This window comes from Linepithema humile, chromosome 6, assembly GCF_040581485.1.
Source record: "Linepithema humile isolate Giens D197 chromosome 6, Lhum_UNIL_v1.0, whole genome shotgun sequence".
Classification (NCBI taxonomy): Eukaryota; Metazoa; Arthropoda; class Insecta; order Hymenoptera; family Formicidae; genus Linepithema; species Linepithema humile.
The window spans coordinates 25,873,116-25,900,883 of NC_090133.1; the positions used below are offsets into that span (position 1 = coordinate 25,873,116).

General features: G+C 41.3%; 4 protein-coding genes across 4 annotated transcripts; 3 read left to right on the top strand and 1 right to left on the bottom strand.

Annotated features, from left to right (window-relative positions):
- The first annotated feature begins 54 nt into the window (after positions 1 to 54).
- LOC105676992 (transmembrane channel-like protein 5) lies at positions 55 to 3,819 on the top strand. Its single transcript, XM_012375250.2, has 10 exons — positions 55 to 566; positions 655 to 758; positions 846 to 1,171; positions 1,246 to 1,403; positions 1,604 to 1,688; positions 1,768 to 1,916; positions 2,006 to 2,396; positions 2,474 to 3,156; positions 3,233 to 3,366; positions 3,457 to 3,819. The coding sequence occupies exons 2-10, from the start codon at positions 683 to 685 to the stop codon at positions 3,531 to 3,533; spliced, it is 2,079 nt and encodes a 692-aa protein (XP_012230673.1). The 5' UTR covers positions 55 to 566; positions 655 to 682; the 3' UTR covers positions 3,534 to 3,819.
- Positions 3,820 to 3,960: 141 nt separating this feature from the next.
- On the top strand, positions 3,961 to 4,688 carry LOC137000352 (uncharacterized). The gene has a single exon (XM_067356642.1). It carries the CDS (start codon positions 4,142 to 4,144, stop codon positions 4,682 to 4,684), a length of 543 nt encoding a protein of 180 aa, XP_067212743.1. The 5' UTR covers positions 3,961 to 4,141; the 3' UTR covers positions 4,685 to 4,688.
- A 165-nt stretch (positions 4,689 to 4,853) lies between these two features.
- On the top strand, positions 4,854 to 26,057 carry Dnah3 (dynein heavy chain 3, axonemal). The gene is made up of 13 exons (XM_012375245.2): positions 4,854 to 5,024; positions 5,277 to 5,546; positions 5,674 to 6,036; positions 6,128 to 6,338; positions 6,415 to 6,642; positions 6,830 to 10,654; positions 10,993 to 11,298; positions 11,702 to 16,744; positions 16,821 to 16,978; positions 17,311 to 17,516; positions 17,641 to 18,203; positions 18,294 to 18,618; positions 22,479 to 26,057. Exons 1-12 carry the CDS (start codon positions 4,855 to 4,857, stop codon positions 18,588 to 18,590), a joined length of 11,640 nt encoding a protein of 3,879 aa, XP_012230668.2. The 5' UTR covers position 4,854; the 3' UTR covers positions 18,591 to 18,618; positions 22,479 to 26,057.
- On the bottom strand, positions 18,771 to 27,647 carry LOC105676993 (UNC93-like protein MFSD11). Its single transcript, XM_012375251.2, has 2 exons — positions 27,368 to 27,647; positions 18,771 to 22,070 (listed from the first exon to the last, which is right to left on the bottom strand). The coding sequence occupies exons 1-2, from the start codon at positions 27,458 to 27,460 to the stop codon at positions 20,778 to 20,780; spliced, it is 1,386 nt and encodes a 461-aa protein (XP_012230674.1). The 5' UTR covers positions 27,461 to 27,647; the 3' UTR covers positions 18,771 to 20,777.
- Positions 27,648 to 27,768: the final 121 nt, after the last annotated feature.

Consider the following 27,768-nt stretch of genomic DNA (forward strand, 5'->3'; position numbering starts at 1 on the left):
TTTTTAATTTACATTATTTATGCTTAATAATCGTAATTATGGCTTTGAAATAATTAATTGTAACGTTTTATTTGTTCACAATTGCCTATATTTTTTCTAAATAAGTTGGTATTTTAAATAAATTTAATATGCCGCCAATTCTGCCGATTGGCTGCGTTGGCCAAGCAACAGTGCACTACGCCCTCTCGTATTTTTAGATCGAATCATTTCTTGTCAAAATGAAATGAAACGTATAGGTGTATAATTTTATTATATGCATTGTTATGTCGAAAATTTAATTTTATGAAATACATTTTTTGAAAGAAAGTTTGTCATACGCAAATCTTTTTTTACGCTAGATCAATATACTTTATCTAGTCACTTTATCTATCAGTTTTTAATATCTCTATCAAGTCACATTAGAGATACAGATAGATTACATTGTGATATTGCGATATAGAAAACTATATGTTTATAAAGCTTATATTTAATGTTTTTATCTTTATTACTCACATGGAGACCAATATTGATCGATAATTGTTCTTTGTTGACGGATGATAATATTTTAGCTAATACATTAAATATAAGTGAGTATGTTTAATACAAGTAAAATTGTGAATGATATTTTCTGTCATTTAATGCACTTATCAAATTTTATTCTTTAAAAAAAACTAGCTCAAGTTAACATCACATTAACATCAAGATGTCTTCCGCAATTCAAGAAGAATCTTCTGATCGAACTGTTCAAATGCAACAGCTATTGCCAATGAGATTTGCAAGTAAGCATATTTCTAAATATGTCATTCTCTAAATTCTCACAGAATCATTGATACAGATAAATATAAAGTAGAATATTACATTTTCAGGGGAGAGTGAAAAGTACAATGTGACACATGATTTAAATGCCATTATTCCGTATACTACTTTAAGAATGCGCAATATTACTGAGTTGTCACAAGAGGAATGTGCTAATGCAATTGCCAATCACCTGCAATCAAGTAACAAATTTATGCATGACGATCCTGCAGCAGAAAAATTTAGAATAGAAACTTTAAAAGCAATACCACAGTGTCTTACCATAAAAAGATTTGTCAAGTCGCAGCTGCTAGCAACTGTTAATCTAAAGACAAAGAAAAAATCAATTAGCTATTGGAAGTGGTTTAAATATAACATTATTTTAAAACTTATAAAGGTAAGGAAATGTTGATTTTGAAGTCATTCTTTTTACATTTTACTGTAAAACTAATGAGCTTAAAAATAATACAGATTCGAGTAGCAATGGAGAACTTTTTATTGACTATGAAACATTTAATGTGGTATCAAACAATAAAAGCCATTGAGAGTCACAGCGGAAGCGGTGTGGCGACATACTTTAAATTCCTAAGATGGTTACTCTTTCTAAATATATTTTCCTGCATTTTAAGGTATATAAATTTTATTTTAAACTACACTTTGAAATTCACAATACAAATATATATATTGACGAAAATTTTGATTTAAAGTTTTCTAAATATAATTTTGACTGGTGAAGAATAGATTACTAATATAAAGATACTTTACTCAAATTACCGTATTAAATGACATTTTATGTTGATTTTATGTTACAAATGTGTTATGTTTGCAGTATATCTTTTATTGTAATTCCGCAATCATTGGACCAAATATACATACCAGGTGATATTCAAGCATTAGATTTTTTAACAGGCAGTGTAAGTATTCATTGTTATATTATAAGCAGCATGTTTTATAAGTAATATGATGCACACATCACAATATTTTAATTTGCAGGGCTTTTTTTCCAACACAATAATGTATTATGGTTTTTATTCCAATGACACAATAGAGATATCATTTGGAACCAAATATAGCATTCCGTTTGCCTATTTGTTAACGCTGCTTTTTTGCTACATAGTTACTTTTATCGTACTCTCCGTCAAGTACGTGATAAAATTAAATCATTGAACACTGAATATTAGATGGCAGATATTTCTTCAACGTTTAATAATAACAATACATTATTTTTCAGCGTTATATCTTCTTATAGAAACTCTTATGTCGAGATACGTGGAAATGTGCATGATTTATACACTAACAAGATATTTTGTGGCTGGGACTTCAGTATATCTTCGTCAAAAATTGCTGCCTTGCAATCGGCATCTATTTACAAAGAACTAGAAGAGCTATTAGCAGAAACAAGACAACAGACGCATCAGCATTGGTTCGCTAAGTGTTCGTTATTGATAATGCAACTTGGTGTGGCAGCTATTGTTGTATTTATGATTTGCGGCGCTGGTGGTCTCATTTGGACGCTGTTAGGTCATCACGATCTAGAAGCACCTGGAACTATCTCCGTAATGATCGTACCGACTGTCATTACTGCTATCATACATATTTTTCCCGCAATTATTTCGTATTTGGTAAGTATCTCTTTTTTTTTACTGTAATAATCGCACGTTCTGATAGAAAATAATTGATTAACATTTTTTTTTGCCAGGCATTGCTAGAACGCTACAACAACAAACGCACGGAACTCTACATGACAGTGGTCAGAAATCACGCGGTTGCCGCGACGATAATCGGCACATTATTTGCTTTCTGGATAATCAAGAGCACATCGCATTGCTGGCAAACGGATTTGGGAGAAGAGATCTATCGACTAATTGTACTGGACTTCATCGCTTCCGTGTTTGGAGCGTGTTTGCAATTTGCACGCCTCACGCTGCACAAAAGATTTTTGATGAAACTCGGCAGGCTGCAATTTGATATCGCTCGCGGTACATTGAACCTAATATACAATCAGACGCTCTTTTGGATGGGCTTCTACTTCAGCCCACTAATGTCCCTTATAATTGTGATAAAGCTGATTTTCACGTTCTACGTGAAGAAGTACGAGCTGCAGAAATGCTATCCGCGATCATCGCAGCCTTGGCGAGCGGCGCAAACAGAAACGCTGTTCCTGGCTCTCGCGTTTCTCGGCATGATCGGTGTGTTGCTCACAATAGGCTACATCATCACGAACGTGGAAAGTGATGACTGCGGGCCCTTCCAAAACTATTCTCACACTTGGGACTTTATTGTCGATGAAATGTTATCGTTAAGGAGAGATAGCGCATTTTGGAGTTTTGTTTCGGAACTTACGAGGCCGGCGACTGGCGCTGCCATATTGGTCGGCATGTGGTAAATATATTTTGCAATTATATATTATCGTGATATATAGATATATTTATTAATTGGGTATTTTTTGTTATTAAAGTATTGCAGTATACTGTTTGCGGGCGAAGGCGCAAGCGAGCAAAGAAGTACTGCAAATTTTATCGGACATGCTGCTACTGCAATCCCAAGATAAGCAATTTCTTATGAAAAGTTTCACTAAATTTGCCAATGAACGTAAGCTACATTTATTATTAAATTATAAATATATTTATAGCATTTTTTTGAAGATTGAACATAATTTATTGTTTCTTTTTTTTTTATCAGATGCTCTTGCTGAAAATGAAGAGATTTTAATTCCCCGCCGACGTAATTTACCGTCGACCAGTTTCAAAGAAAGTTGACCACAAATAATTATATGCGTTAGTTGACAATTTGGTGATAAGCAGCCAAAGCGCAGGTTAGAGATTGATATAAAGTTATATTTATGATTTATAGATATTTCTAGTTTTTAATTATACTATTGTTTCCATGATTTGCCATAATTTGAACACTAAGACTGTCGTTCTAGAGTATAAATAATATATTTTTGATATAAGAACTCACAATTTATAAAAATATAATAGTTACTGTGTAACACTACATAGTCATGCGCAGTTAAAATAAAAAAATATGTATGTTAACAGACAATCTTTTATTATTCTAATATAAAGAATATTAAGAAAAAAATCTACAGTTTTATATCTTCTTCCGGTTGCTAATAATTCCCGTCGCTATAGTTACGTGATGTAAATATGTATAACACGTTGGATTTGTGCTAAGAATGACATTACTTTGTACTTGTTACTTGACAGCTCGGATCTATTAGGCGTGCAGACAAATAGGTCTACAGAGAATTGCATACATTTTTTAAAAGAAATAATATTGAACAATGATATACATGATAAAAAATATAGAATACATTTTTTTAGTAACTTTATACGATTAATACATTAATTTGAGTGATAGAGATATGGCTGAGGAAAAGAAAATATGCTTGGACAAGATAAATGTAACAGTAGCAAAACATACAGATTATCCATCGCCGGAAATACCGGAAACATTATCATTTGCGAAGGAACAGAAGTTGATACAAGAATCTATTGATTCGTTGATAAAAACTATTCCGTACAAGCATTGGCGTAATTATGTGAAGCCCACCGACGATGTAAGCAGTACTTTTACACCTGGCGTGGACCATTATCGGGCCAGGACCTTGAAACCTGGACAATGGCGTCCTTTCGGTGCCGATGGTGTACTCACAAATCCTCCTCGCGTCTTCATTGAACAACACAACGAGGAAGTTAAACGAAGAGCTGCTGCTATGGCTGAGAAAGAACGCGATTCGTTGCCTGAAAATATAGTAAGTTTAAAGGATTTAGCGGACAGTACATGGCTGAGGAAGAAGAACGAGAAGGCAAAAGCCTTGAAGAGGAAAGAGTTGGAAAAAGTTAGAGCGACAAAGAGAAAACCAGATCGAGAGGTAATCAGAAATAAATGTAATTTATTTTTCTAAATTTCTCGAGCATTTTAAATAAAACAAATTAAATTTTTTTCAATTGATATTTTAATATTTTAATTTTTTTGTTGATATTTTTTTTTCAATTATATTTTTTTTTATTGTAGATCGTATGTTATGTCGAGGCAGAACTGCCGAAATCCATAGAAGAACAATTATACGAATTAATGGCGATGGTCGATAAAGAACAGAATCGATTAGTTAAACCCGAGGATATTGCCAAAATAGTTTATCTCCGAGATCATTGTATAAGCGATCATCATTTACAACCATATGATTATACTAATATTGAAGCAGCGAAGAGGCGTATCATTGGTAAATTGCAAGAACGCGAAGAGTAAGTACGTTTTGTTATATTTAATTATTCATTTTCATGCTACTTATTTTGAATAGTTTATTTGCAATGTGCATTGACGTCAATTTTAAATCATTTTCTGATTTACCTGAATATATTTGACAGAAAAAAAAGTATAAAAATGTTCGACATTTTACGGTCAATTTTCCGCAAAAATATGAGCTAAAATTGTATTTAGGTCAATTTTTTATTGAGAAAAATGTATAGATTGCTTTTCTTAAATATCTGTTACAGTTTCGAGAAGATAACGAAAAATTTGGAGCCGGAAATAATCAATGACTATAAACAAAGTCTTCGAAGCGCGATAGTGAGTTACATTCTGATGGACTCCGATGAGTGTAAGCGTTTATCTATCGAGACGCTGCCTGTCGAACTTCCCATTTTATGTATTCGCGCACCAGTACCTTGGCATCAGTCCAAGGTCACGGCGGGTCATTTCGTGCAGCACAATCTTTTCATCGGGAATGAGATATTGAGGGACATTCGCGATCTATGGTTTTCAAAGTAAGATTATATGATAATTTAATGAAGAACTTCTCTCTTCTGAAGTTTTTGTTTTGAAATGTTAATTAAAAGTATACCTAAAATATTTTTGTATTGTAGTATATAGATTAAGAATCTTCTGCTTTAGATATTATCAAATGAGAATAATTCGCATGCAAGATTTCGGAACGTTTCCCATTCCCGCTGCGGAAATCGAGCCGCGATTAAATAACCTGTGTAACGCCGCCACCAACGTACTCGTAAAAGAATGGCTGTCCGACGTGGCGGAGATCTTCTTCGAGAAGAAAGACGTCTGGTCGCAATATTTCGAGACACGGCCCAACGCGTCAACTGTGTTGATCGAGAAATATTTTCGCAGTGTCAATTCTCTCTTGTCGAAGCAACTGCGAATCATGATAATAAAGACACTGGAAGACGTGAGAGACTTCTTCATGCGGTATCGAGCTGGCAACGCGTTCGAAGGAGATTACAAGGATCTCATGTTTCTCGAGTAAGAGTTCATCATTCTTTTACTCGCGTACGTAAAGCGAAAATTTTTATCAGTCTGGTGATTTCAAATACAAGTACAAATCACATTGTAGAACTCCTTTCATAACAGTGAGAGTGGAACCGGAACTCGGCACGACGAAACTGTACTGCAAACCGAGCATCCTGGAATTACACACTATAATCTCGCGATGTTTCAACAAGATCATTGCAGTGAGCACCATGATACCCAAGATTGAAGTCATCCTGTTTCCCGAATTGAAGGACGCGGGTTTCCTGTTTCACATCTTGCGATTAGAAGATTCGGTAATTGTGCATTGTAATGAGAAATCTTGTTTAATGTTCGATAAATTAACATATGTTTTTTTATCGCATTATGTAGGTATTGAATATAATTACTGACATATTGGACATCATCATTAAGCATATGCCTGGTCCCGAAAATTACCTCACATGCTATCAAAACTTATTGTATATTACGAGCGGTGTGGCTGAGAAAAAATTAGATAATTTCTTTAGGGTTGAACCGGCACCATTGCTGCGAGAATTTGAGCAGCAGATAAAAGCGTATGACGCTCTGCGAAAGGAGATTTGTATGTTTCCATGTAAAGTAAGTTTTGGAAAAGAGCCCGTAATTCTTTACAATTAAATTATGAACATATTTTTTTACTATTTTTATATATTTGACATAATATTATACAAAACGAATAATGTAGTTTATTTTAATTCAATTCGAAAAAATATTGTACTTAAAAAAAAAAAAAAAAACAAAGTTTTACATAATCTTCTCATCGTAGATTCCGCTGAACATGATCGAGATCGATTGCAGCGTCGTGAACGACGCGATGAGAGAAATCCTGCACACGCTTCGCAGTAGAATATGCAATTTTTTCGCGGACGAGCTGCGAGCCAATAATCGCGGCCTGTGCTCAATCTTCGACGAGATAGCGGAGAACATCTCGAAGATGCCGGAAACGACGCAGGAGGTCGTCGAGCTGTACAACTATCTGTGCGAGAGCCGCGACACGACGATGTTCAATCTAAAAAGACGACTGTTTCGCTCGATCGAACTGATCTTGTTTCTGTTCAATCACCAACCACCCACGAACGAAGACATCCAGCTGAACTCGCGCGCCATCACCTGGCCGAAGGAAATGGAGACGGTGATGGAATTGGCGAGTAAGAGACTGAACATGAGAAAAGACTTCCTGGAGACGGTGCTGCGCACGCGACGGGACACCTTCGAGAAGAAGACAGTCACTATGCAACTGGTGATTGATCAATTCAAGCGGAAGGATCCGCCGGTCCTCACGATGGAGGAAATGGTGCAAGCCGTAGAGGAGGTCGAGCACATGTCTGCGACTATGGCGGAGATTCGCAAGGAGGCCGAAGAGATCAACGAAGAAGAGGGATTACTGGATATAGAATTAAGTCCGTATGTGGAGCTGCCGACTATGTCCGGCACGGTGGACACCTTCGACCGGCTCTGGCACACGGCTCTGGACTTCCATCGAAACTACGACCGGTGGTTTTACGGCCCTTTCCTGGGTCTGGACGCGGAGCGCGTGCGCGACGAGACCGAGGAAACGTGGCGCGTTCTGTACAAGCTGTCGCGCGTACTCACAGACGTGCCGGGCGCCAGACGCGTCGCCGAGATGGTGCGCGGCAAGGTGGAGAAGTTCCGGCAGTTCATCCCGCTGTTGCAGGCCATCTGCACGCCCGGGCTGCAGGCTCGGCACTGGGAGAGCATCAGCAAGACCGTCGACGTGGCGATAATGCCCACGGACGTCAGCAATCTGTCGGAGATGCTCGAGCTCGGCCTGCTCGCTCACATCGCCAAGCTGGAAGAAATAGCGTCGGCGGCCACGAAGGAGCACACTCTGCAGCGCAATCTGTACAAGATGAAGGACGAGTGGCAGGAGGTGTACTTCGAACTCACACCCTATCGCGAGACCGGAGTGTCCATATTATCCGCCGTGGACGACATACAAGTGCTGCTGGACGATCACATACTCAAAGCGCAGACCATGCGCGGCTCGCCGTTCGTCAAAGCGTTCGAAGAGGAGATGCAGCAGTGGGAAGAGAAGCTCATACTGATGCAGGACATCATCGATCAGTGGCTGCTCTGCCAGGCCACGTGGATGTATCTCGAGCCGATATTCAGCAGCGAGGACATCATGCGCCAGATGCCGACCGAATCGCGCAACTTCCGCCGAATCGACAAGATCTGGCGCAACATTATGCTGTACGTGCAACAGAACAGACGAGTGATCGACGCGACCGCGATGCCGAACATGCTGCAGGAGCTGAAGCTGTGCAACTTGCTGCTCGACGAAATCCAGAAGGGCCTGAACGACTACTTGGAGAAGAAGCGTTTGTTCTTCCCGCGATTTTTCTTTCTGTCAAATGACGAACTACTGGAGATCCTGTCTGAGACGAAAGATCCGCAGCGGGTGCAGCCGCATCTGCGCAAATGCTTCGAGGGTATCAACAGGCTGCGTTTCACCAAGGAGGAGGAGATCATCGGCATGCTGTCAGCCGAGGAAGAATACGTACCGCTGAGCGGCAAGATCTATCCGGCGGACGCAAAGGGCATGGTGGAGAGATGGCTGTGCCAGGTGGAGGAGCTCATGACAATCTCAATGCGCGACATCGCCGAGGAGAGCGTAATCGCGTACTTCGAGACGGAACGCGAGGAGTGGGTGCTTGCGTGGCCCGGTCAGATCGTCATCTGCGCCAGCCAGATACATTGGACCAACGAGGTGTACGACTCCTTCGAGAACCTCTCCACGGCATCTTATCTGCAAAAATGCAACGATCAGATTGAGAATATTGTCAGCCTCGTGCGCGGAAAGCTCGACCCCGGCGCCAGAATCACGTTAAACGCCCTGATCGTGATAGATGTGCACGCGCGGGACGTGGTGAAGCTGCTGATCGACAAACAGGTGGACGATCCGTCGGACTTCAACTGGATAGCTCAGCTGCGCTACTACTGGTTGGACGATTGCATCACCGTCTCCATGATCACGACCAACATTATGTACGCCTTCGAGTATCTCGGCAACACGTCCAGGCTGGTAATCACGCCGCTGACCGACCGATGCTACAGAACCTTGATGGGCGCGCTGAAGCTGAACCTCGGCGGCTCGCCGGAAGGCCCGGCGGGCACTGGCAAGACGGAAACGGCCAAGGATCTCGCAAAAGCCGTCGCCAAGCAGTGCGTGGTGTTCAACTGCTCGGAAGGACTCGATTTCAAGGCGATGGGCAAGTTCTTCAAGGGCATCGCTCAGTCCGGCGCCTGGGCGTGCTTCGACGAGTTCAACAGGATCGAGCTGGAGGTGCTGTCCGTAATCGCGCAGCAGATACTCTCGATACAGATGGCTATCAGCATGAAGCTGGAGAAATTCATGTTCGAGGGCACCGAACTGAAGCTGAATCCCACCTGCAACGTTATCATAACGATGAACCCGGGCTACGCCGGGCGCCAGGAGCTGCCGGATAATCTGAAGGCGCTATTTCGCACTGTAGCGATGATGGTGCCGGATTACGCCATGATCGGCGAGATCACCCTGTACTCGTACGGCTTCACCGACGCCAAGAGTCTCGCGGAGAAGATCGTTCACACTTACAAATTGTGCTCGGAGCAGCTGAGCTCGCAAAAGCACTACGATTACGGCATGCGAGCGGTCAAGACGGTGCTGATAGCGGCCGGCAATCTGAAGCTCAAGTATCCGACGCGCGACGAGTCCATCATCGTTCTGCGCGCAATCGTGGACGTTAATCTGCCCAAGTTTCTGTCGCAGGATGTTTCCCTCTTCAACGGTATCTACACGGACCTCTTCCCGGACGTGCAGCTGCCCCAGCCGAACCGCGGCGAATTGGTCGAGTTGCTGAAGAAGAATCTGGAGAAGCGGAATCTCCAGGCCACCGACTGGTACCTGGAGAAGATCGTGCAGGTTTACGAGATGATACTCGTGCGACACGGTCTGATGATCGTCGGCGCGGCGCTGGGCGGCAAGACGCAGGCTTATAGAGCATTGGCGGAGTCCCTGGGCGATTTGTCGGGGATACGAAAAGCCACGATGAGGGAGTATCGCACTGTCTACCGAGTGATCAATCCCAAGGCTATCATGCTGGACCAACTGTACGGCAGCTTCGACCCGGTGTCGCACGAGTGGAGCGACGGCGTGCTAGCGAACACGTTTCGCGAATTCGCGCAGTCCATCGCCGTGGAGCGCAAGTGGATCGTCTTCGACGGTCCGGTGGACGCGATCTGGATCGAGAGCATGAACACCGTGCTGGACGATAACAAAAAGTTGTGCCTCATGTCCGGCGAGATTATACAGATGTCCGGCAGAATGAACATGATGTTCGAGACGGCCGACCTCGAACACGCCTCGCCGGCCACCGTCAGCAGATGCGGCATGATTTACATGGAGCCCTCTCAGTTGGGCTGGATGCCCATTTTTGAATCCTACAAGAAGCATCTAAAGGAGAAATTGTTGTACGAGCAGTACGAACTCGTCGTCGAATTGGTCGAGTGGTTGACAGAACCGATATTGTGTTTTATTCGACAAAATTGCAAGACTTTTATAGATATGTCGGAAATTCACATGTTTTTGGTAAGTAATACAAAAGATATCATAAATTTATATTTGATTTGTTAAATTTTTTATTATAAAATTAAATTGATAAATCTTTATCGTATTTGTAAAGAAATCAAATCATAAGATTATAGTTTCATAGAAATTTTTATTAATCAATAAAATTTTATGCACCGATTTCAACACACGTCTTTTGTCTAAAAACAATTTTCTATAAAATTCTGTTTCTAAAATATTGAAATCATAGTAATTTTTGCGAAAAGAATAAATTTTTTCTTAATATAATTTTAATGAAATATGAATACAATTTTAAAATATAATTATAATTTTAATACATTATTTATGTTTTATTATAGTCTTTTACACAAGTATTCAGTATGATGCTGGCAGATGAAACGCAAGTAAGCACAATGTGGCTTCAGTGCGTATTACTCTTTAGCATGGTTTGGGGCATGTGCTCGACATTGACGAGCGATAGTAGAAAAACGTTTGACGTGTATCTGCGAAGATTACTGCTCGGCAACATCGAAGAATATCCCAAGCCGAAAGCGTTCAAGTTGACGAAACCACAAATTTTTGCCGACAAAGGTTCAGTATACGATTGGATTTTCGACAAAAGAAACAACGGATGCTGGATATCCTGGATGGACACCATGCAGCAGGTATTAGAAAACCATTCATGATCAAACGAGATAAATCTGCATTTTTACTTTTATATAGATTTTTAATCTCGATAAATAGTTATCAACAGAAAGAAAATAAATTAATAATAGAAAATTAAGAATTAAAATTATAATAAAATTAAAATCGAAAGATTCTTCGTGACATCAATGTACTTAATTTTAATATCTCTTCGTAGACGATTAATTTCTATATGAAAATAAAATTTATTTCGCAATCAGCGATGGCTCTTGAGTCGTTTATTTATATTAGTGAAATCGGAAGATTTAATTAAAACAAACTTAAAATTAAAGAATAAATTAAATGAATTAAATAAATGTTTCAAATCTATAATTTAATAACCAAATAAGAAAATTAATGACACTTAGAATTTGTGTGATTTAGGTATCTTTACCGGCAACGGCGAAGGTCAGCGAGTTGATCATTCAGACGACCGAGATGTCCATTCAGCATTTTTTCATGAAGAAATTCATGCAGAGATCAGTGCCGGTTTTGTTTGTGGGCCCGACTGGCACCGGCAAGTCTGCGATTGTGCTGGATTATTTGATGTCGCTGCCTCGAGAAAAGTTTCTGGAGAACGTTATAAACTTCAGCGCGCGTACCAGCGCGCCGCAGACGCAAGAGATAGTGATGTCAAAGTTGGACAGAAGGAGAAAGGGAGTGTACGGTCCCGCGATGGGAAAGAAGTGCGTATTGTTCGTGGACGACCTCAGCATGCCGCAGGTGGAAATTTACGGCGCTCAACCGCCGATAGAGTTACTTCGTCAATGGATAGATCAAGGATACTGGTTCGATCCGAAGGACACGTCGATGTTGCAGCTGGTGGATATGCTGCTGATCGCAGCCATGATACCGCCCGGAGGCGGCTCGAACGTCGTGACGCCACGATTCACCCGACACATGTATGTGGTCGGCATCGATTCCTTCGAGGAAGCCACGATGACGAAGATCTTCTCGTCGATTCTCGACTGGCACTTCGCCAAGGGCTTCGTCGTGGAGGTTTCGCGGCTGAGCAGGATGGTCGTGACCGCGACGTTGAACGTATTCCTCGCGGCAATCAAAAACTTTCTCCCGACGCCGTCGAGAAGCCACTACAAGTTCAACCTGCGCGACTTCAGTCGAGTTATCTGCGGCGTTCTTCTGGTCCCGGCTGCCAGAATGCGGGATCCCGACAAGCTCATCAGGCTGTGGATTCACGAGGTGTACCGAGTGTTCCACGATAGATTGATAGACGACACCGATCGCGAGACGCTGTTCAAGATGGTGCGGCACACGTGCTATGATCAGCTTCGTCAGCCGTTGGACAAGGTGCTCGCCGGTTTGCTGAAACCGGGCGAGAAAATGATCACGAGCTCTCACATATGTGACCTCTTCTTCGGGAATTACATCGAGCCGGACGCCGAGCCAAAGGTGTACGACGAGGTGACGGATCGCGAGAATCTTCAGGAGAAAATGGACTACTATCTGACCGAGTACAACGCGGTGTCGCAAACGCCGATGAACTTAGTGCTGTTTCGATACGCCGTTGAGCACATCTCTCGCGTTTCCCGGGTGCTATTGCAGGATAAGGGTCACGCTCTGCTGGTTGGAGTGGGCGGTTCCGGTCGCAACTCCTGCGCCCGACTGGCGACTAGCATGTGTGAATACCTGATATACCAAATCGAGATCACGAAGATGTACGGACCGGCCGAGTGGCGAGAAGATTTGAAGAACTTGTTGCTACGCGTTGGCTGCGACGGCAAACCCACCGCGTTCCTCTTCGGCGATCATCAAATTAAGGACGAGTCCTTCATCGAGGATATCAGCATGGTCCTGAACACCGCCGACGTACCGAATTTGTACGTAGTGGAAGAGAAGGCGGAGATACTAGACAAAATGATGACTGTGGCGCGAGACACGAGCGGCGGGCGAAAAGTAGAAACGACGCCGATGGCGCTTTACAATCTTTTTATCGAACGGATAAAAAAAAATCTACACATAATTCTAACAATGTCGCCGATCGGCGACACCTTCCGGAACCGCCTCAGGATGTTCCCGTCGCTCATCAACTGCTGCACAATCGACTGGTACACTCTGTGGCCGGAGGACGCTCTCGAGAGAGTAGCCAGGACATCTCTAAGGGATCTGGACATCGGCTCGGAGTTGCGAGAAAAGTGCGTACAGATATGCAAGCAGTTTCACACGAGCGTGTCTGTGACGAGCGAGGATTACTATCTGACGTACGGCAGACGGTACTACGTCACGCCGACGAGCTTCCTGCAGCTGATCAAATCTCTGTACAGACTGTACGGGCAGAAAATAGAGCAGATCACGGTGCAGCAGAACCGCTACGAGACCGGCCTGGAAAAACTGGACTTCGCCGCCGGCCAGGTGACGGTTATGCAGGATGAGCTGCAGCAGCTTCAGCCGAAATTACTGGCGCAATCGCAACTGAGCGACAAGCTGATGATCCGCATCGAACAAGACACCATCAATGTGGAAGCGAAAAAGGAAATCGTGGCGGCTGACGAAGCTCTGGCGAACGAAGCGGCCGCAGCGGCTCAGGCGATCAAGGACGACTGCGAGAGCGACCTGGCGGAAGCCACACCAGCGCTGGAAGCTGCCCTCGCTGCGTTGGACACCTTGAAACCGGCGGATATCACGATCGTGAAGGCGATGAAGAGCCCGCCGGCCGGCGTTAGATTAGTCATGGAGGCGGTTTGCGTGCTGAAGGGCGTGAAACCGGACCGAGTTCAGGATCCGACCACCGGCCAGATGGTAGACGACTACTGGCCCGCGTCCATCAAGATTCTAGGCGATATGAAGTTCCTGGAGAGCTTGAAAAACTTCGACAAGGACAACATTCCGCCTGCGTACATGAAGCGCATCCGCGAGAAGTTTATGAATCATCCGAGCTTTCAACCGGAAGCGATCAAGAAGGTCTCCACCGCGTGCGAGGGTCTGTGCAAGTGGGTGCGCGCGATGGAGGTGTACGATCGCGTGATTAAGGTCGTGGCGCCGAAGAAGGCGATGCTGGCGGAAGCCGAGGCGGCGCTGGCCGCGCAAATGGAGACGCTCAACGCCAAGCGGACGCTCCTGCAGGAAGTGACGCAGAAACTGCAGTCGCTGAACGACGAGTTCGCCGAGTGTATGCGCGAGAAGAAGAAGCTTGAAGATCAAATCGATTACTGCACGCAGAAATTGGAACGAGCGGAGAAGCTGCTGGGCGGTCTGAGCGGCGAGAAGGACAGATGGAGCGAAACCGCCGGCAAATTGGGCGCCAGTCTCGACAACGTGATCGGGGACGTTCTGCTGTCATCGGGAATGGTGGCTTATCTAGGGGCGTTCACGGTGGAGTACAGAAATAAATTGATCAACGAGTGGCACGCCTCTTGCGTGGAAGCGGCGATACCGTGCGGCGCGAGGTTTAATCTGATCGACATATTAGGCGAACCGGTGGAGATCAGAAGCTGGACTATTCATGGACTGCCAGCCGACAACTTCTCCGTGGAGAACGGGATAATCGTAAAGCACGCCGATCGATGGCCGCTCATGATCGACCCTCAGAATCAGGCGAACAAGTGGGTGAAAAATATGGAGAAGCCCAACAAATTGGCAGTGATTAAACTCACGGATCCGAATTACGCGAGGGTGATGGAAATGTCCATTCAACTAGGCATTCCGGTGCTACTGGAGAACATTGTCGAAGAGATCGATGCAATTCTAGAACCCGTGCTGCTGAAGAACGTATACAAGCAACGCGGAATATTATACATGAAGTTCGGCGAGGTCGTATTGGAGTACAACTCGAATTTTCGATTTTACATCACCACGCGTCTGCGAAATCCGCATTATCTGCCTGAGATCGCGGTGAAGGTGACATTGCTGAACTTCATGATCACGCCGCAGGGTCTGCAGGATCAATTGTTGGGCATAGTCGTGGCGAAGGAGCTGCCGACGCTGGAGGAGAAGAAGAATCAGCTGATCGTGGAGGGCGCGAACAATCGAAGGATCCTGAAGGAGATCGAGGACAAAATCCTGGAGGTCCTCACGACGTCGGAGGGCAACATTCTCGAGGACGAGACCGCCATCAAGATACTCTCGACGTCGAAGACGCTGTCGGAGGACATTCAGGCGAAGCAGCAGGTCGCGGTGAAGACTTCGGCGGAAATAGACACGGCTCGCAACGGCTACGCGCCCGTCTCGAAGCACGGCGCGGTCCTCTTCTTCTGCATCTCCGAGCTCGCCAACATCGATCCCATGTATCAGTATTCGCTACCGTGGTTCATTCATCTCTACGTCATGGCGATAACTCACAGCGGACGATCCAAGGATCTGGACTTGCGGATGAGCAGTCTCAATTCGTACTTCACGGCGAGCATCTATAGAAACGTGTGCCGCTCTCTCTTCGAGAAAGACAAGCTGATATTCTCTCTGGTTCTCTGCGCCGGTTTGATGCGAGCTTCTCAGAAGTTGGAGGAGGATCTCTGGGTCTTTCTGTTGACAGGTGGAGTCGCTCTGGACAATCCTTATCCCAATCCCGACTCCTCATGGCTGTCCGAGAAATCCTGGTCCGAAGTCGTCAGAGCCAGTCTTCTGCCGGGTCTCGAAAAGCTGAGAGAGTCCTTTCAGATCAACATATCGCGGTGGAAGGTGTATTACGATCTGCCGAATCCGCAGGACCATCCTTTCCCACCGCCGTTCGAGCACGAGGACGAGAGCTTGAGGAAACTCGTGATCCTGAGATGCGTACGGACGGACAAGCTAGTCAGCGCCGTGCAGGCTTTCGTCATTCGTCACATGGGCACGCCGTTCGTCGAACCGCCGCCCTTCGATCTTCAGAGCTCCTACGACGACTCGAGCAACGTTACGCCTCTCATCTTCGTGCTCTCGCCCGGCTCGGATCCGATGGCCGGCCTGATCAAATTCGCCGAGGATCGCGGGATTTCGAAGAGGAACCTGATGACGATATCGCTGGGTCAGGGCCAGGGACCGATCGCGACCGGCATGATCGAGCGAGGCATCAAGAGCGGCGAGTGGGTCATTCTGCAGAACTGTCATCTCGCCATTTCCTGGATGAAGGAGCTCGATCGGATATGCGACGAGGTCATCGTGCCCGAAAACGCGCATTCGAACTTCCGGATCTGGCTGACGAGCTATCCAGCCAAGGGATTCCCGGTGTCTATACTGCAAAACGGCGTCAAGATGACGAACGAGCCGCCGAAGGGGCTGAAGAGCAATCTGTTGCGAAGTTATCTGAACGATCCCATCTCGGATCCCAAGTTCTTCCGCGAGTGCACGAAGATGGTGGAATGGCGGAAGTTGCTGTTTTCCCTCTGCTTCTTCCACGCGGTGGTGCAGGAGAGACGGAATTTCGGTCCGCTCGGTTGGAACATACCTTACGAGTTCAACGAGTCTGATTTACGCATCAGTATTCTACAATTGCAAGTATGTCGGCGATTTCTTCATTAATTTAATTGTTACGATTGTTAAATTGAAATATGACGTTGCTGTCTTGTTATAGCTATTCTTGAACGATTATCTCGAAATACCATTCGATGCGCTCATATACTTAACGGGAGAATGCAACTACGGCGGCAGAGTGACCGATGATAAGGATAGACGTTTGCTGAACTCGCTGCTGAAGAACTTTTATAATCCTGACGTTGTTATAATTAATAAGTAATATCGTTTATTTTTAACACATAGAACTACACAGAATTCAAACATTTAGAAAGTATATTCTTTGACTAGTTTGATAATCATTACAGTAAAATTTTACTTAAAATTATAAATAAGGAAATATATATAATTTATATATCTAATTACAGTGAAAATTTATTTTTACAAAACTTTAATTTGCCAAGAATTTAAAATAAAAAGTTATAAGAAAGATGATATTTAAGATAATTAAATTTCCATTAAGAATTATTGCAATCGACTTCAAATTTTGAACTTTTTAAGCTGTGTTCATAATTCTGTATAATACCAATTTTGAATATCTTATAATGCAGATATTCCTTTTCACCGAGTGGCATTTATCACATGCCGGAAGACACCGATTACGAAGAATGCCTGAAATATATTCGCAGCTTACCTATCAATCAGCTACCGGAAGTTTTCGGTTTGCACGAGAACGCGGACATAGCGAAGGATAATCGGGAAGCGATGCAGTTGTTGGCCGGTGCGCTTTTGACCCAACCGCAAATCAGCGGAGTAGGCGAGTAAATTTTTCTTTACTTTTTTGTATTATATAATTCTAAATTACATTTCAGATTTATTAATATTCCCTCGTCCTTATAATCGTAATATTACTCATGCTTATTTTATTAATTTTTTTCCAGGCGTCGAAAAAGACACAGACGAAATGGTTTCTGTTCTGGCCAGTGAAATCCTATCGAAGATGCGACCGCAATTCGACATTGAATACGTGTCGAGCAAATATCCGGTGCTTTACATGAATAGCATGAACACGGTGTTGCGCCAGGAACTTGTTAGATTCAACGAACTCACTGTAGTCATCAAGGAAACGTTGAGCAATGTACAGAAGGCCATTAAAGGGCAAGTGCTAATGTCGCCAGAATTGGAGGAAGTCTATATTAGTATGAGCATCGGTAAAGTACCGCTCGCTTGGGATAGGAAATCGTATCCCTCGCTAAAACCTCTTGGCAGCTACGTAAACGATCTGCTAGCAAGACTGCAGTTTCTGCAAGATTGGATCGACCACGACGTACCTAACGTCTTTTGGATATCCGGCTTTTTCTTCACACAATCGTTTCTGACGGCGGTGCTGCAGAATTATGCTCGCAAACACAAGATACCGATCGATCATCTGGACTTCGAATTCGAGATCACTCCGTTCGAGACGAGCGTCGATGCCGCTCCTTCTTACGGCGTTTATACAATCGTACGGAAACTTTTGAATAATCAAAACTTTATTTTGCGATAAGACGTATTCGATTTGTAATTGACTTTATCCATAATGTGTTTTCTTCAGGGTCTTTTCTTGGAAGGAGCTCGGTGGAACAGAAAGAAGAGATTGCTAGACGAATCCAAGCCCAAGATAATGTTCGACGTTCTACCTGTTATATGGCTAAAGCCCGGCATAAAGGCCAAATTTGATATAAAAGATGTCTACCATTGTCCGGTGTACAAAACGAGCGCTAGACGCGGCGTATTGGCTACTACCGGGCATTCCTCCAATTTTATACTTTATATACTGATTCCGACGGATCTAGATGAATCACATTGGATCAACCGAGGTGTGGCTGCTCTTTGTCAACTCGATGATTAAAAACTGATAAGTTGTGGCTTATCGATATGTAAGTGATATACTATGATTCATTGCATGAGTAATATAAAAATAAATCAATGAAAAACTCAGAAAGAATTATTACATTTATGTAGATGTAGTGGATGAATTTTAATATATATGTAGATGTCATGTTTTTTAAATAATTTTTTGTAGAAACAATTTTAGAAGTTGAAAAGTTGTAAAGAAACTTGTGACAATTTTAATTTTCTTTATACATCAAGTATTGGCATATTTCTTTAGTTAACATATTACAGACTTATAAATAAGGGAAGGGCACTTCTGGCATGTCTCTTCTTTTATCAGGAAAATTAACAGAATTAAAAAGTGACTATACAATATTATAAATATATTTTTACCAACAACAATCACATATCAATAACATAGTTTATCGATTTTGTATATATATATATGTATATACATTATATTGTCTATTATGGTAAATTTATATGTACATATATATAAAGTTTCGTTCATAAACTATTCTGCGATAAAAACAATAATAATCATTCTCGATTAATCATCCGTGATAAGAACGTGTTTTTAAAATGAACCATAATTGTTCTCTACGCGTGTCCCACGATAAAATTCTTCTACATGGTAAATAAAAGGCATTTTGTATTACATTACGGAATGTAATGGACTACAAAGCGAAAGACTACGCACGAAAATACTGAGCCTCTTTTCTCTTTACAAAAATCACGCTGGCAGGAATGCATTAGAATCTTCTTCGAAAAGTACGATGTCTCGTATACAAATTTTTAGTCAAATATCATCGGTGAAATTTTGATTGTCGAGAGAATAATTGATTATTATTAATTATATTTAATCGCGTTTTATCTTAAATATATATATTGATATATATATATAATTGATCTAACACATTTCTCTACAGAAATATGAAGGATAGAATGTGTGGTGATATTCGTACATAAAGAGGATGCATTGAAAGTCATGCGATCAGATTTTTACAAGAAAGCTTCATCAATGAAAAATTTCAATCGTAACAGGTTTTATACCGTTTTTGCTTGATTCACGTTTCGATTTTCTAGTATTTTTATTTTTCATTAATTTTTTAAAAGTTTTAATACCGTAGATCTATCGAGGAGCTGCGAGAAAGGTGTCTGACTTTTAATACATCCTGCACGCATACGCCATTAATCTACGCGTTCGCCACTTGTGGCAAGTGTCGATCAACGAAGGAACAAGGTCCTTAAGTCTGATCTCGGATAATTCAATCGAGTTTTGAGCCGTGAATGCTACATTGTACATTCACACGCACGCACACATAAAATCAGACGTAAGGTCGCTGTACTGCGTTACGGACTAGTTAAACGCGAGTCTCGTGACAGACTCGTGTTACAGACTAGTTATTCACAACGTGAAAATCGCAGTGCATTGCAAAATTGAGAATTGCTGCTAACAACGAAGAATCGAATGAATCAAAATTTATCTTACAAATCTCGCGACGAATGCAAAACCTGTTTACACAGCTTTCGAGTTTGTGTGTGAAAAGGATGATCGATCAGCTTGTTGACACTTTTTGCATTCTAATAACATATGAGAAACCGAGTGACTTGATGTCTTTAAGACGCTTTCAAGACAACGTTTTTCATTTTTTTTTTTTAAGCAGCGTAACGTTGACATGTTTGACACACTTGCATACGTAAAAAGATATTGCTTGAAAAAATAATAATAAATTAAAAATATGATTACTTTAAATTGTAAGATAAAAATATAGAAGTCGAGAATATTCATATAGAAACTGGAAGGCCATGATTACATTCGACAATTTCCGAATATCTTTGTTTAATAACACGATTATATGCTTAAAATTTTGAATATGCAATAGAGACATTTTGCAACAATACATTTCGAGAAATAAATCGCTCGTAGCTAGTTCAACATTTTAATGTTTACCGCATTTAAAATACGACATTGCAAAGAGTCCCTAATAATTATGGAAGGATTCGGACGTAATACAATATCTAAAAAAAAAAGTGCAAAATATATATTAAAATAATTTGCCTTAACGCTGGTTTGAGCTGTTGCAAGCTACTCATCATATTAACGAAATGATTTTCCGTACTTCGCAATGCTGAGAGCTGCCGAGATCTTTCCGATCCCGCTGTGTTCTTCGTACCCTAAAAATACATCTAATTAGCCTTATCAGTCCTCGCCGCTCGTAGCATCGACCAGCGCCGGATCTACTTCCTGTGGAGCCTCATTCTTCGCCTTTTTCGCTCTGTACTCAACGTAACAGAAGGCCGTTGAGCCCAGGAAGATAGTCACGAACAGCACCGCGAGTTGTACATGCAACCCCGCTTTAGTGCTGTAGAAGAAGCTGATCGCCGCCGCGATCGATTGACAGAATTTGAAAAGCGCGAAGGCCGGCGCACTTTCCTTAACGAACAGCACACCCAGCAGCGAGTAGACCTGCGTGTTGAAGCAGGCGTCGCCCAGGCCGAGAGTGAGACTGCCCGCCATCGCGAGGATCGGCGAAGTCGCGACGAAGCCCTCCTTGTCGGTCTCCGCGAACGACGCCTCGTTCGGCAAATTAAGGAAGATGCTGATGAAGGCGAAGAGATGCATGAACAAGCCGGTGAGTATCACCGGCCAGCCGCCGAAGCGGGTGAATATCTTCGGCATGAGGATGCCGAAGATCGCGCCGCCCACAACCTCGCCGAGACCGATGAAGATACCGGACAGCCCCACGAGACTTTTACGTTGCGGGCCCATCGCCTTGGTGAAGCCGACGCTGTTGGAGTACACGCCGGAGTAGAAGGTGAGCTCGAGACCGGTGTAGATGAACGTCAGCGACAGCAGCAGCATGTTCGGCGTGACGAAGAGTCGGATTGCGTCTGTGAAGGCGTGCCAGGCGGCCAACAGAGGCTCCTTGCGCGTCGGCTCCGGTATCCGCAGCTCTTTGTCCGCGCTGGACACTCCCTCCGCTTCGCCCAGCGATAGTTTCTGCGGCGATCGTCTCAGCAAGGCCAGCACCACCGTGCCGACCACCGCCAGGCCGGTCAGCACGCCGAAGACGATCATACGCTGGTCGGCATCGATTTTCGGCTTGTTGAAGATGAAGTAGACGAAGAGATTGCCGGCGAACTGCGACGTCTGGAAAATCGCCCAGAACAGACCGGCGTTTCGCGCCATAGTGTCGCTGTCGCTGTTCTCCGTCAGGTATTGACCGTGACCGGTCCATATGAAGGCCGCGCCGACACCGACCACGCCGGACACGCTGTACAGGAGGGCGTCATGCGGCCAGAAGAACGAGGCGATGAACAGGACGTAGCAGCAGGCGCCGGTGAATATCGCCACTCGCGGCCCTGTCACCGAGATGTACGACGGCGCCAGCCAGTTGCAAGTCGCGAACACGCCGTAGATGATCGCCAAGCTGATATAAGCATCGCCCTTGAAGCTATCATCATCTTCGTGGATGCTGGCCAGGACAGTTTTCTGCGGATAGAAATATTAGGAAGTCAACATGTGGATTTAATATATATTAAGCTGCAGTAAACTTCCAACAAGCGCCTATCGTGTATATTTATCCATCATGCATCATTGCGCTTTATCCACGATCGACTTAGAAATGTCAACTGGTGAATTGCTTATAACATGTATATATGAGAAGAAAGGCTACTCTGTATCTTATAAGTTGTGCCTTGTAAGTTGTCCTTGAATGATTCGGAATTTTAAGGACACGTTCTTATTACACGTGATTAATTTTGGAATCGGCATTTTTTTTACGAATATATTTGAATGAAAGTTAACTAAAAATATTCTATATTTAGTGTTGAATATTTTTATGCGCAAAAATGAATGAAATTTGAGTTTTTATTAAAACAAAGTTATTTTATATTTCAGGATGAGGAGTGATATAAATAGCATCCCGGATAATATCTATAGCTGGATCATCCTGTGAGAAACTGAAAGTGACCAAACGAGGGGCAGGTAAGAATCCGAAAAATGTCAATAAAATGCGTGTGATAAGAATACGCTTGGAATGGCTTGTTTCGGTATCTTTTGTTAATCCTGAAACTGGTTATTCTGTATTTTACCTACAAAAACAGAATTATATTTATATTTCAAGGATAACCACAGAATACCAATTCCATAGGAAAAAATACATTGTTTTACATTCCTCCGACATACTGTTAAGAATTAGAAATGTGCGGATTCACGTGTGAGAGAACTGCATGTAACGCATACTAATTATACACAGAAAAGAATCATCTCGATTTATGATCTCATTATGTGAAAAAAAGAAAGATACAGGATCTTTCAGAAAGAATCTCTTAGGGTTCGACGATATTATTCAATTTTAAAATCGTTAGAGGTAAGATTCAGAAATGTTATAAAAATATGATACTCGTGACGAAAACTAGTTTCAAACACGTAATTAATCATTTGATCAAACTTCAGAGATTTGTATGTAACGTGTTTGTGTTTGTGATTTCACTTATCGCTACTGGTATTTAGATCGAAACGATTAAACGCGATGTCATAGTTTCAACCACTTTCACATGCAAGAAAGTAGTTGTTTATTTACGACAGACTATTTTATAGTAAACAGCGTGGAATTAATTCTCGTTTGCGCTTTAAAAATTATCAGTATACTTCACATAATATTGATCGCATTAGCTGCTTATAATGTACAGTATTATCATCGTTACAGGCCACAAGTTCAAGTAAATTTTGACTTCAAAATAAGATATTTTTGTCAACTTTGTTACAACACAGATATTTTTTGTAGAACATTATACAACATAATATACTAAAAAACATATATAAGTAAATCAGTTTTCAATGATGGATTTAACTTTATTTTCTTATTTTCATTTGATTCAAGTCATTTTGATTAGATCAAATGATTTATTATCATTATCATTATTATCATTATTATTATTGATATCAAGTTTGCTAAATATTTGGGTCGCTATATCCTGTTGATTGCAATCATCTATTAATTATGTTTATCACATTTTCATGAATGCAATGTTCTATGTCAAGATAACGATTATCAAGACTTAAGCGATAATAACAAATAAACGAGATATATTTTCGGTAAGATAACGATAATATTTTCTAATAAATATCTTTGTAACCTCATTTTACAACATAACAATCGGGTGCAAAGTATGAATACCGATAATAATGTTCGATAATATTTATTCTACTATTAAAAGATTGCATATAGATAATATTTTTACATTATGAAACGCTCTAGAAACGGATCGTAGATGAAGGAAGTGCGAGGAATATTTAATAATTAATTCTTTTAAATATTGTTAGATAGAAATTCAACATTATTCAAATTAAACAGTAACCGCATTTGTTAAAAGTTTTTGCGGAAATAAATGTTTCGAGTTTCAATGTCGCTATTTATATTTTTCAAAAAATTTTTCCTCCGTCTAATTTACATAAAAGCGTGCCATAAACATACTTATGAGTGTAAGTCTGGGAATAACATAAAATAATGCGTTGTCTATTCCACGCGAGTGTTTCTTATCTCGCTCGTATCTCTTCCGGCAGTATTTTACATAACAAACAGCAGAAGCTTTCCACGTCTACGCATACTACCGTATTTTAATTAATGTTATTGTCACTTTAATTAACGCTAATATTCTATTATTCTGTTTACAGATAAAACCTATACCTGAAATAACTTAAACATCGGTAGTTAAAAGGCTATCAAAGTTGAGTTTGTAAAAATACTCCGCCGCGAACATACTGTCATGTAGATAATTAATGTCATTCGACACGGACTCCCGCTCCCGCCCACCCTTTTTCTCCCGTCGCCCTATCGAGCCTAAAAGTGAAAGGGGACTGTGCCGTGCCTCGCATAGTTACATCAGCCGAGAAGGCGTCCCATTTTACATATTTCTTTGAACGCACAACGTAGATGTGCCGAGGATTCTCTCGCATTATCTCGATTTCGAGAATTCCAAGTCATTATGATCCTTTCGGTGAGTTGCGACACGGCGAAGGGTACGCGAAAACGCGAAATGAATTCGGCCGGAACCGGTTGCGTCGGTTGTTTCGGACAGGTTTCTCGACAGATGCAATTATATCGGAGCACGTCTAGGATGCATTTTATTCCGCACCGGCGAAACTTTCTCCTCCATCCGTTCTCCTTCGCTGTTTATCCTCCTCTCCACTTTTTTTTTCCTCTGCGCATAATTTGATGGGCCGATTAGAATAAGGCGACAGCGCGTCGACGGACGATCGCCAGTTTCCATTCGATAATGACCCGATTGCAACTTGGCTAAGCGCGATATCGTTCGTAATTAACGTCGAATTAGTCCAACAGAAATGTTATATCGAACACGTTCGAGGCGAAGGACGACGCATCGCTCATTAAAAGTCATAAGCATAAATGCAATTTAATATCACGTACGAAAAGATGATATCGATCGCGAAATTCCAATTGAAAATTAATATCTTTGAACCTTTAAATAAAAAATTAATATCTTGAAAGATTGACATAATCAACGCGAAAAATAAATTTATCTGTGTTATCATAAAACTGTTACACAAAGATATGAGAATTACTATTAGAAATGTGTTATTCACGAAAGTGATTGCACAACTCAATAATTGCCACAAATATAACTTTTATTAATATTTTTCAAATAGAATAAACTTTAATAAAAATTTTGCAAAATAAGTTAAAAAGATTTAACGAGATTATAAAACCTTATAATTAACTTCGAAATATTTCTAAATAATTAATTCTCTTATCACTGCGTACGTTACAAGTTCTCATGATCATGTTAATATGTAACTCTTTTATTTACTCTCATAAAAATTTACAGGCAGAACGATGCGCCATTGAACATCATCAATGAAGTCTACACGCCGGTAGACCTGAGCTACGCTGCTGCATAGAATAATTCAGCTAATCTACGCCTTTTGCGAGCTAATCGAACGTGATATTGTTGATGGCCGATGAATTTGCGCGCAAACAAAGACCGTTGCACCATGCGGCGATCATCAATTCGCCACGCATTATTAAATAAATGCAGATACCACTTATCCGCGAGAGGATACTTCTCAATTATAAGTATCGCAGATAACAGCGGTAATGACTAAGGAACATTAGCGGACTACCAGCACCCGCGTAAATTGCGATGAACTCCGGAAAACATTATGTAAGTCTTTTTCAGATATTGGTACTAAAGTATGAAGTTTAAAAGTTTATGCGAGAAAGTCGAGTGAAAAAAAAAAAAACAGTATCATTATAAGTAATCTCAGATCGCACAAGATAATAATCAAGTTCCAAATTAAAACATGGAACAAAATTCTAAATTTATTTGTTAAATATGAGAGAAAAAGAAGGAGAAACATTTTTAATAACAGGATGTGACGATACTGTTAAATATCGCGAGATAGAATCACTTGTGTATATATGCATTGTTGAAATTAATATAATTTTAGCAATTAGCGGTCTGAACGTCACATAATCACTAGCAAAAAGTCCCACAATTTCCCGTAACGCGTTGTAATATGCGTAATGTTACATTAATTATATGCGTGTTGCAACGCCGAAAGCAGTCGATAAACGATATCTAAAGAATTTAGAGGCGTTCCAGCCTCGCGGCGATCGTGACTCTTTGCCTTTTGCGGCACTTTCTAAGCCACAGCTAATCACGCGGTATAATGTCCGATCGATACTTTCTAAAACTTTTTAAAACAATGCGAATGTTTTATCGTGTTACGGCCGGAGCGTAAAATCAAATGTTCGATACCGGAACATTTAGCAAAATTAATTCCTAATGCATTTATTCTAAATGAAATCAGGTTATCAGATCAACAAGTGAATACAAATGTAAGAATACAAAAGTAACTAAGATAAATCGCTTGCACTTAAATAACTAAATGTATATAAGTGTTCCGCTTCATAAATGCTCTAAAAAAAGACTCAATACCGATCACCGGGTATTATCCAATCATGCTATTAACCTAACAGTGCTATGCATTAGAGTACGACAGGTTTTGTTATAAATTTTTTTATATTCGGGCTACATAAAAATATGCCGTATTAAAATTGCAGATATTTATTATATAATCACTATTTCCAATTAAAACTGATCAATTCTATGTTATTTTTTAATTTTTAATTATTTTTAATTAGTTTTTAAACAAATTATTTTAACTTAAAATTACGATTTTAATCTAATATGTAGCAGACTTTACTTTAAATTATGCATTTTTACATTATGGATAAAATTAATTAAAACAATATTTCTACAAAATATTATATTTTAATTAATTATTGGATAAAAAAACATTGTTTTTAATCTCACTAATGTATTGAACATTATGAACTTGTCTTAATTATTTTATTCTGATCATATTATTAAATGTGCTTCAAAGCTACAAATCAATCATTCAATTTGACAATATATTCGAATTTATATAATCAAATATATCAACACATTCGAAAAAAACTTCCAAAACAAATTTTCGACTTGAAATTGAGCGGCAAACATCTGCATTTTGTCATTTGTTATAATTAATTAACAATCTTTCAAAACAAAAACAAATAGCTCTATAAGTAAATTATTCTGTTTTAAATCTTAATCAAGATCAACATAAATTTAAGAATTGATTGTCAATCTGTCAAAAATAACTTTTTTGAGACTGGACCTTCCAACTAGCCTAAGTGCGCAATTTGTATATGAAAAGAAATACGTGAGCGCGACGTAAGTAATAGTAACACAATCACGTGTGCCGCCGTTTTGCGTACGTACCTCTATATTGCCCATTGTTTGAAACGCCGTAAACATCAGCATAAATCCCCAGCTGAGGATTATAACGTTCAAAAAGGAACGATCCATGATCATAATTGTAGAATGATTTCGCGTACTTGTCAGGTGTATAAAACGAAAGAGATCGTCATGCGATTCGCGTTTCGCGCGCGGTCTCGAAGCAAACTACTCGTAAACGACTCCGCTGCCGTTGACAGATGGTCGCTACATGGATAAAAAGAGAAAACACGCAACAACAAGCAACGGTACTGCATAACTACCCGTGCGCCAGAGCGCTACAACAAAAAGTCGGACGAGCCGTGAAGTAAACGCTGCGATATCGATATGTCATTCTCGATTATCGACTATAGCTATCGACTTCTCAATCGCTCGAACTTGTATAT